This window comes from Chrysochloris asiatica, unplaced genomic scaffold (genome assembly GCF_000296735.1).
Source record: "Chrysochloris asiatica unplaced genomic scaffold, ChrAsi1.0 scaffold00067, whole genome shotgun sequence".
Taxonomy (NCBI): domain Eukaryota; kingdom Metazoa; phylum Chordata; class Mammalia; order Afrosoricida; family Chrysochloridae; genus Chrysochloris; species Chrysochloris asiatica.
The window spans coordinates 6,589,969-6,600,610 of record NW_006408585.1 but is presented as its reverse complement, the minus strand read 5'-3'; the positions used below and the strand labels follow the sequence as shown (position 1 = coordinate 6,600,610).

General features: G+C 45.7%; 1 protein-coding gene across 1 annotated transcript; it reads right to left on the bottom strand.

The window, feature by feature from the left end:
* Positions 1–210: 210 nt before the first annotated feature.
* Positions 211–10,252, bottom strand: SIX4 (SIX homeobox 4). Its single transcript, XM_006864586.1, has 3 exons — positions 9,393–10,252; positions 6,216–6,904; positions 211–1,007 (listed from the first exon to the last, which is right to left on the bottom strand). The coding sequence occupies exons 1-3, from the start codon at positions 10,250–10,252 to the stop codon at positions 211–213; spliced, it is 2,346 nt and encodes a 781-aa protein (XP_006864648.1).
* Between the last annotated feature and the right edge of the window lie 390 nt (positions 10,253–10,642).

Genomic DNA, 10,642 nt, shown 5'->3' with positions numbered 1-10,642 from the left:
AACACTATACATGAACAAAAAGGTAGCGGTAATGCAGTTCCACTCTTGTTTATTTAACCTGATCTTCACCCAGATTAATCCAAAATCTCTTGAATACATTTACTTACAAAACTAGTGTTTTCCTTCTAAGGGGAAAATGCTTGATGTCCTCAGGGCTTCTTGAAAAGATTTGCCTATTGATGCCAAAAAAATATAGAAGGGAAGTAAAGTTTATAAATCTTGCATATCTTCATCCAACTGGACAGTTTGGAGCTTGGCAAGCTCTTTTTTGTCTGTTTCTAGGTCTTCACACACAGTCTCAACCATGCCATCTAGGACATACTTAGACTTGGAATCTAGCATCATTAAGTTGCTTGTTGCTTTGCTCTCAGAATTTGGTAAGAAATTATCTTTCAGGTTAGCTACTGATTGCAGAACCAAACGATGTTCTCTGACAAAATCCTGGTGTACTGCTGGGGAGGGATGACCCACTTGGTCTTCAGCTGTAGGGACTATTTCCCCCAGGACAGTCTGGGCCATAGGAACTGACATTAGGTCTTGACCAGTGATAAGTGAGCAGTTCTGAAGAGTTGCATAGTTAGTGTTGCTGACAGATGTCACAGTAGATTTGCTTGTCACAGGTGCAGACATTGGCTGGCTATCAGCAATGTCAGAGTTGAGCTCAGTAGGAGTTAGTAGTGTAGGGGGTGTCAGGGAAAAATTCTGAGTTTGGGATACATTAACTAACGAGGAGGCCAGAGGATGAAGGCCACTCCCCGAGATATTTTCAGAAGACAGGTTTGCATTTACTTGTGCATTCTGATTGACAGGCATCAACTGAGAAAATACCAGGCTTCTATCCAAGCCTTCCTGTTTAACAGAACCCAGAGTCTGGCCTGAATTAGGAACAGTGTATACCACTGCATTGGGAGCAAGAGAGCTGAAGAAAACCTTTCCTTGCTGGACTGTGGTGGACTCACTTGTAAATGTGCTCCCGTCTGAAGTGCTCGAATTTACTGAAAGATTACCTAGAAAGAATAAAGTGCAGATTATCATAGATGGAAATGGTAGGGAGTTAAAAGAAAAAAAAAGTGTTACTTTTTACACACATAATTTTTCTTCAGTATTAATATTCTATTAAGACTTCTATACCATAATCTTACAGGTCCTGGTGTGGCGCTGTAAGCACTGGACTGCTAACTACAAGGTTGATGGTTCAAATCCACCAACTGCCTCTCCGGAAACCCCATACAAGGTTGCTGTAAGTCAGAACTGACTCAATGGCACTTAACAACAATAACAATACTAGTTTACTAGAATCACCTGGTATGGCTCTGTAGGCTAAGCACTGGACCGTAAGGTCAGATTGAACCGAAAGGTAGGCAGTTCAAACCCATCAGCCATTCCTCAGAAACCCTACACAGGGTCGCTATGAGTTAGAACTGACTCAGCAGCACTCAACAACAACAGAATCTTCTTAAGCACTTAAAACCACAGATTCTCTGGGGAGTGCAAACACGAGGGAGCTTTATTCAAAAGATACTTGGAAAAATGGAATTAAATGATCATTTTTTCACAAACCTTTTGAAGTCCCCTTGTAGTTAAACTCAGTTGCTAACCCAAAGGTTTGCGGCTCCCTAAAGGTACCAAGGAAGAAAGGTCTGCCTATCTTTTTCTTAAAAATCAGGCACTGATAACCCCATAGAGTTCAGTTCTTCACTGACATGCACGGGGTCACCTGAGTCAGAGTTGACTCAATGAAATGTCAAGGAGGCACTGGTGGTGGTGTCGGTTCCAACTCATAGCTCTAAATCTTTACAGGAGAGGAAAGCCTCATCTTTCTCCCATGAAAAGTCACGTAGTTTTGAACCGCTGACCTTGAGGTTAGTAGTCCAACTTGTAACCACTCCGCTTCCAGAGCTCCTTCAGGAAGCACTAGAATCTAAGTATGTATATTTTAACTCATCAAATTCTGATGACCAACTGGGAATGGAAAATTACTGGCTTAGAAACCAAGTGTAAAAAAAAACAAAACCTTTCAATGTTTTCATTTCAGTCAAGTTTCTGCTTCATTATTATCAATTAATATCTCTCAGTTGATAGCTATTGCTAACGTTGCCATTTAGAACAAGAAAACACAAATACAAAACAAATAACTGAAATGCCTTTGTTTAGGATGGCTCAGTAATTGACATAATGGAAATGTAGGAAAAACTCACAAAATGAGCTACCCTAGGGCTGAAAGTTAACCATACAAACCTGCACAGACAAGTTTCAAACTTATACTCAAGCTAACCATAAAGTAATGTCAAGTCAACAAACATTCAAAAGGGTTTTTTCTTTCCTTTTGTTGTGCCAGATCTGAAATTTCAAAGTGATGTAGTGATAGGAAGAATTAATGATAATAATTGAAAATAATTGAAATGGTTTTTAAAATACAGAGTAACATAAAAAAATCAGAGCCAAAGTTTCTCTAAAAGGTTCTATCTTTTGAGGCTCTAACTATAATGGTCTGTGGAGAACAGAGGTTTACAAAGAAAAGAAAAAAGTAAGTTGAAAGCTGAGATCTTCAAATTAGATAACTCAGACAATGTAGATGAATGAATTAGACCTCACCCACACATACACACATCAAAGAAAACCTTTTTCTTCCTGAGTCTTTATATAAGCACAGTGTAATGGTAGCAGTGAGAAGAACCTCAGATCCTGCCATTGGAGGAAAAGCAGATTGGGTGCAGAGGAGGCTGTAACTTAAGAATTCAGAGGGGTTGTGTCATCTTAAATTAAATGTCAAGACTCTCTATTTCATTTTGAGGAAACAATTCAATGCCCAAGGAAATTCACCCAAAAGGTTTCCCCTTCCTGAATTTTTAGAATAATTGTGAGTCGTCTATATTGACTGTGTTGTTGTTGTTGTTAAGTGCCATCGAGTCGGTTCGACCCATAGCGACCCTGTACAGGGTTTCCGAGGGTGTAAATCCTTACGGGAGTAGAAAGCCTCATCTTTCTCCCGCGGAGCGGCTGGTAGTTTCTAACCGCTGACCTTAAGGTTCGCAGCCCGATTCGTAACCACTACGCTAAGCTTGGCAATCCTGCTTTGAATACAAGCTTGGTAATCACAGCCTTGAAAACCCTATGTTCTATTCTGACACACATTGGGTCTCTGTGAGTTAGAATTGACGTAACAGCAACTAACAACAATTGATAAATAAATAAATGCTACAGGGATGTTTATACATTTCCCAAACATTTTATGCATCTTAAATGCATAGGAATGCAGAAGAGAAAAAAATTAAAACACTCTATGTGTACTCTTTACAAAGATTTAACATTAGAAAGTATTCATCACTGAAATACTGGTGTTATGGACAGCATTTCTAGCTACATTTGGACTCTTCTCTAACATAAATGTCCAGGAGATGAAACAAATGCTTTTATTTGAAAAGGTTTGGCTTCAATGAAAGCATAATTCAACCTTCTCTCAGACTGTGAAATACAGCAAAAGACACCTGAAATTGATGTGGTTACTTATGTGTGTGTGTATGTGAGGTGTAAAATAGTTTGTTGGCATGGATGTGAACAAAATATTTCATCATTTTTTGATAGAGTCCAAATAACAATTCTCTCACTGCTGGGGAATCAATTCCTACTCACAGTGATCTGATAGGACTGAGTCCACAGGAAATGGTCCACAGGGTTGTGGATTAGACAGCATTAACAACAGCAACAATCTATGTGAAAGCAGACTGCCACATCTTTCTCCATGTAGTAACTTCTTGGTTAGAACTATTGACCTTTTAGTTAGCAGCCAAGTGCTTTAACCACTGCATCACTGTGATGTCTTAAAATAACATTAGATGTTTTATTTCCCCCAACTAGTATTTATAAAAAATATTACTGAGCATACAGAAATTATTATATACATCAATGAAGGAGGTAAAGCAGATGTGATCTAAAACTTAATTTTTATGTATAATGGCAACTGAATTTAAATTAAACTACTATTTTAAAATCAGTGGAAAAAAATACAATAGAAAAATAATATAGGTATAAAATATAACAAAAATTTAATGGTGATAAGAAAAGAAAAGCACCTTTTATATTATAACATTTTTTATATATAATAAAGCAAGTTCAGTAGTTCGAATCTACGAGTTGCTCCATGGGAGAAAGTTGCTCCTGGAAAGATTTACAGACTCAGAAACCCTACTGTTGTTATTGTTAAGTGCCGTTGAGTCGGTTCTGGCTTGTAGTGACTCTGTATATGGTTTCCCAGAAGCAGATGATGAGCTAGAACCACAGACCTTGCGGTTCATACCGACCTTGCAGTCCAGTGCATGAACCCACAGCACCACACCAGGACTCCCAGAAACCCTATACAGGGTCACTATGAGTTGGAACCCACCTGGTGGCACATAGCCACCACTACCACCAATATAGCAGATATGTATATTTTGCTTTTTCATAGAAATACCAACTCTAGAAAGAATTATCTAGTCTAGAAATTTGGGGGAAAAGCTAACTGGTTAAGGGAGTCCTGGTGTGGTGCTGTGGTCTAAGTACTGAGCTGCTAACCACATAGTCAATGGTTCAAACCCACCAGCTGCTTCTTGGAAACCCTATATAGGGTCGCTGTAAGTGAGAACTGATTCCATGGCACTTAACAACAATCTGTTTTAGAAAAACTCTGAATCCCCCAAGTGTGACTTATTGCAAATTGCAGGGCTCAACTTCTACAAAGGAGCACTGCTTCCTGGACCCATCTGGTTAAATTTATGCCATCCACTCACCCACAGAATCTATGGATTGACAGCACTGTCATTTGATCTTACCTATTTTAATTGAAAATGCTATTTTTAGCTAATTTTTTAATGGGGCATTTAAAAGGGCTATTAGTTCACAATAATTTTCTGGCAGCATTTTTATAGATTATACATCAAAAATACTTCTCAATGAACAAACCATACTTTTTGCTCAAATTTATCGTCCTTAAAATGTTACCTATTGTCAAGAAGCTAAATTAAATGATTGTAAAACTATGCACTTGGGCTTTCCCTATAGTTTTCATATTTGTGCCCTGTATTGGATTGTCTTAGTTTAATTCTTTTCATAGGCTGCCAAATAAAGAAATGAACAGTATGCTATAGGACTTCTGTATTTTACTGCCATTTTAAAGGAAAATAAATGTATAGAATGAAATCACCCTACAATAATTTTTCCATTAAAGACTCAAATCAGTTAAAGTAAACTATAGTTGTAGAAACCAAAGACTTGTGCATATATATATTGATTTTTTTGGGGGGGTGAGTGGGTGAAGGGTAAAACAATGTTACAAGAAGCACACCCCTAATGCCAAACATTTCTTATTTTGCTTTTGTAAAAATCTGAACTGTCAGATTTGTATACAGGAAGGCAAACCTGTGTTAACATCTTCCACTCCAGAATTCAAAGGGCTTTGTAGTCTACTGCCAGATTCTAACCATTCTAATTTCAATGTAGAGAAAATGACCCAGACTTGTTTAAAGTCAGTGAAGAAATGGCATATCGGCTTCAGGTTTCCAGAATTTCAGATCAGTAATTTCTCTGGCAGATTGAGCTGCCTTTAGCAAAGCCGCAAACATGTAACAGCTTAAGGCTGTCTTCTTAAATAAACCCACACATTTAGAGGGTGAATACACACAAGAGCACTAGAAACCCAATCACAAATTTCTCTGGTTTTCCTTTAGGTCTGCTCGTCTTAATTGTAGGAGGAATATTGTCGTTTTTTGCTTGCTCTTCTAAAACTTTTTTTTTTTTTTTTTTGGTCAAATAAATAATGCGTAGTGAAAGCATACACATTCTTACCAACTGCTGGGCTTATCTTGTGTTCTAAGCAATATTATTAATTTTTAATATTAAGATGTCAAGCAGTGGGTTATTTTGTAAGCATTGATTGACTTATCGTATTTCTATAATTGTAGAACTGGCAAGACTTGCTAGGAACTGTATTTTTCCATTTAGTTGCTAGAAAAATAAAAGCTCATCCCCAGGATGTGAGGAAAGCAAGAAAACTGGTCATTGCATAGGTGTTGTTAAGAAGGAGAATCAAGTCAAGGTTATTCTGGGAGCTGTGGTAGTGTATAAGGTATCCATATGTAAGCAGTACCATCAATCGACGACACTCACAAAATACATAATTTACAGCAACTGACCATCCTATTCACAGTTTGCACAATGGTACCAAATAAGACTTTTACCTTGTGAGGAGGCCACCGAAACAGGAGGCAGCTGCAGTGGAGAGAATCCAATGCTCCCATTAAGGAACTGGCTTTGTGTTCCGGAATTGGGGATCTGGACAATGCCATACTGGTTAATTTGCACTGGTGTAGTAAAAGTCACTACAGAGCCTCCATCCTGAGATGCTACTGTTTGAATGCCTTCTCTTTTCACCTCAGCGTTGGGTATCAGCCCTGGGAACGATGCAGACGCACTGGGACTGTAGGAGGTAGTGGCTGCTGAGTTAGCCACAGAACCCGGGAGGACTTTGAAATCCTTCACATCCTGAGAGGCAGATCCTAGTATGTCAGTCATGGATATACCATTGCTCACAATGTTTGATGCCAGTTTCGGTGGGTTCAATGACACTGACTGTGTATTTCCCACGTTTAATCCATTAAGGAGAACTCCATTGGGTCCCTGAATAAAAGAATTACCATTAAGGAAGACAGGAGAAGTACTTGCAGGTACCAAGCTTCCATTCAACAAAACTCCAGAAGAGCTTAATGATATCTTAGCATTTCCAATTTGTTGCATATACACTGGCTCCATGTGACTGGAAAGGCTGAGGTTGGTGACGCCATCAGAAGAACTGGAGAGTGGGTGAGGAGACAAATCCTCGTGTCCCTTGCTAGATTCATCTTCAGTGCTCGGATTGCCATCTGACTCACTGCACAGGGGGAAAAATCAAAACATTCAGAAGGTCAGAGAAGTGACATTTTACATAGTGCCATTTTGGAAAACCAGCCTTTAAACCCATTAAAGACCGTATTTAAGGAAAGCACAGAAGGTCTGCTAGTCCAAAATCTGAGGCCTTTCTTTCAGCAGACTTTGACCAGACAGAATCTGGAAAGATATCGATCATTTTTTACTGACAGTAAATCCAGCTAATTGGATGTAAAGAAGAGTGTGTATGTTTCTAAATCTTTGGAGTGCTATTCCTTACCACTACTTAGAGCATAGAAAATATTCATCAAGAATGAGGTGGTTCTTCCTAGTTAGGAACTCCCCTCCCCTCGAGCTAGTTCAGATTAGTGGTATTTTGGAAATAGATGAAACTGCCCAGAGAGCAGGAGGTGGGAAGCTTTATTTGCCAGTTAGTTAACAAGAGATCATTTTCTCACCTGCTCACCAACTCTCTCATTCAACAAAGTGGCTGTTCTTGTTGTAGGAAAAGCACTTTCAACCCAAGAACAGTTATATGCAGTCGCTTTTGATTCCAAAGGAAGCCATAGGGGCTTATTAAACATACATCATCCAGTGTCCTGGTGAGGTGGGAGGGAAAGGGTGTGGGTCACTTAGTGGCCTTGTAACTATCAGATCCCTTCCCCAGCGCCCTTAGTCCTCTGTTCCAAGCAGGGAAAGACCAAATCAGAGTGGGAGTAGTCGTGGGGGGGTTCGCATTTGGTCTAAGTCTGAGCGAGGAAGAAAGAAGGAGACAGAGTCAAATTGTAAGCGCAGCGGGACTTGACCCAACAGAGGATTCTACATCTCTGCAGTGCCCGGCGGTCGGTTTCCTTTTATGCCAAGGGGAGGGGATTACCCGGGATTTGGGCTGCGGGACCAGGAGCGCAGAAAGCGCTTTGATTTACGAGCTGAGGCTGAGCTGCCTTCGCCGTCTGTGAGGGTGACTCACCCAGGGTGCGGGTGGGAGGTAGATCCGGAGAGAGGCCTAAACCAAGCAACTGGGCCGGGGGCGGGAGTATGGACCGGTGGCGAAGTCGACAGAGTGGCGTGGGGGGAGGGGGAGACCCGAGGACAGCGACTAGCTCCGGAGTCGAGGATGCAGGGCAGCTGGCTTGCTCGCCGTGCCAGCTCCCCACCCTCTGTCCCGGCCCCGCGGATTCCTTCGGTATTCCCAGTCCTGGAATCCGCGGCTTCTAGTGGCACACGGGCAGGTGGCACGGAGTAACACTGGGTATCTAAGCATGTCGGTAGAAGAGTGCTTGCATGTCTGGTGCGCGTTGTGTTTTGGTTACCGCGAGGACGCACGGATGCAGTCTCAGGAATGCGTGGGGTGGTCACCTTCACCTGGCGAGGCTGGTTCCCTGGCTCCTAGGGTCCTTCTCTGAGCAGAACCCTCGAGCTACTTTTGGATTCTGTCTCTCCTATCCTTCGGGTCTACAGACTCCATCTCTTTAAGAGACCTTTTCCTCACTGGCCCAACAACACACATGATACACACTACTATCCGATTAGGAAGAACGCACAAAAGAAGTGGAAAACCTCTCGTCAAAGAGTTCAAACTCGACAGAGTGGACACTCAAGGAGGCGCTGAGCTGATAGCGCCCCCATTCCTTTCTTCTTGTTGCCTCATGCCAACCTGTCCACCACTCCATTCCCCGCACCAGGAGGGAGCTCTGCAGTGTTCCCGGACCCAGGAAGCAGCCCTTCATCCCTGCTAGCCCACTGAAACCCGATCCGAAGGAGTTCAGAATCAGGTTTCAAAACATAGTAGGGCCGAGCCGCACCAGCACCCCACGTTGCCGCGGCAGCGAATTGAACCAGGGCGGGCAGGGTGAATGATTAACTCTGTCACATAAAACCTCGACGTTCCCAAACCCTTTCTGCACCGCTAACCCCCACCCAACACTCCCCTCCCTCCAGAGCCGCGACAGTGACCTCCAGCGCAGACCCGGGGAGTGAGGGGCAACCGAGCTCCGAGGGTCGGGGAGCACGCGCGCTGGGCCGGGTTTGACCCCGAGGAGGTGTAGACCCCAGCCTGCGCCGGCAGCCTCAGCGGCCTCGGGCGGCAGCGAGAGCAATCTTCCCGGCGCCCACACACGCTCCCTTTGCCCGGCCAGAACCCGGGAGAGAGTGGCAACTTCAAAGCCAGCAGGATGGGGGTGGGAAAGCGGGCAGCAGTGACCAGCCGAGGTGGGGGCGGGGACTGAGACCTAGGCGGACGACGAGAAACTTCAGGGGGGAGGAAGGGGGAGGGTAAGGAGGGAGGCTCCCCCGCCTCTCGCTACCACCGCCCCCTCCCCCCCCGTTGGGGAAAGAGGTGGGGGTCGAGGAGAGAAGTGGGGGCGGGGAGAGGTGGGCAGCCGGACCAGGCCGGTGGGGAAGGTAAGCGCCATGTTTGCAAGCACTTGGAGGAAAAGAAAGCTGGGAGGGGGGTGGGGGAGAGGTCCAAGCAGAGGAAAGTTAGTGCTCACCTTTTGGACTGGGTCTCGGAGGGATTCCGGTCGCGCTGCCGGCGGTTCTTGAACCAATTGCTGACCTGGGTGAGGGAGAGGCCGGTGATCTTGGCCAGGTGCCGCTTCTCCGCGGGCGAAGGGTAGCGATTCTGTTTGTAGAGCTCCTTGAGCGCGTTGCGCGACTTCTCCTTGAAACAATACACCGTCTCTTCGCCGTCCCAGATGGTGCGGGGCAGGGGGAATTTCCTGCGCAGCCGGTACTTGTCCACGGCGCCCAGCGGCCGGCCGCGGGCTCGCTCGGCCTCGGTGTAGCGCGCCTTGTACCAAAGCTGCTGCAGCAGCGGGTGGTTGGCCGACTCGAAGCTGTGGCTCTCGAGGATGCTGTAGAGCTCGGGGTAGATGCCCTGGTGGAAGGCCACTAGCGCCCGCGCCTTCAGCAGGCTCTCGTTGCCACGTAGCAGGTCGCTCTGGGGCAGAGACCACAAGAACCGGGCCAGGCGGTCCAGGTTGCCCCCCTGCTGCAGCGCCTCGCACACGCAGGCGACATGATCAGGCGAGAAGGCCAGCGGGGTCTGCGCGGCGGCGGCGTGGTGGTGCCTGCCCAGAAGTTCCGAGTGGAGTTGTACCTGATCCACCGCAGCTCCGGCCGCCGCCGCCACTGCCCCTTCCTCTCCGCTTATCCTGGCGGCGGCGGCAGCCACCGCGACGTCCCCCGGCTCCAGGGGGAAAGGGGTTGGAGCCGGGGGACTCAGCCCCGCCGCCGCGCCCCCCGCCACTTCTCGGGGCGCCTCCTGCCCTTCCGAGGCGCTTTCCATCCCATTCTCCTGCTTGATGTCCGCCGCACTTGCAATCTGCCCGGTGGGGGAGGAAGAGGACATTTTTTGTTGTTTATTTTCCTCCCTCCCTCACTCCCTCGCACTCTTTTCCTCTTTCTTTCCCCCTCTCTTACTCCTCCTTCTTCGTCTCCCTCCCCCCTCCCCCCCTCCGGAAAGCCCACTCCCTCCCTCCCGGTTTCGGCTGGATCTGGCCGATCAGGTTTCCCCCCGGCCACGCAGTCACCATTAAGATAGCTGCTAGAGCAAAGTAGTGTAAACGGATAGCTGCTTTCTGCCGTTCCCCCAACGTGACTCCTCGGGTTGCTGCATACTATATGGCACAGGCGGCCCGGCCGGCTCGGCCGCGCCACCTCATTGGCTATTTCGCATTCAGAGGGAGGAGGAGACACCGTTTCTATCCCTGTCGATCACCCGCCTCCCACTCCACCCCTA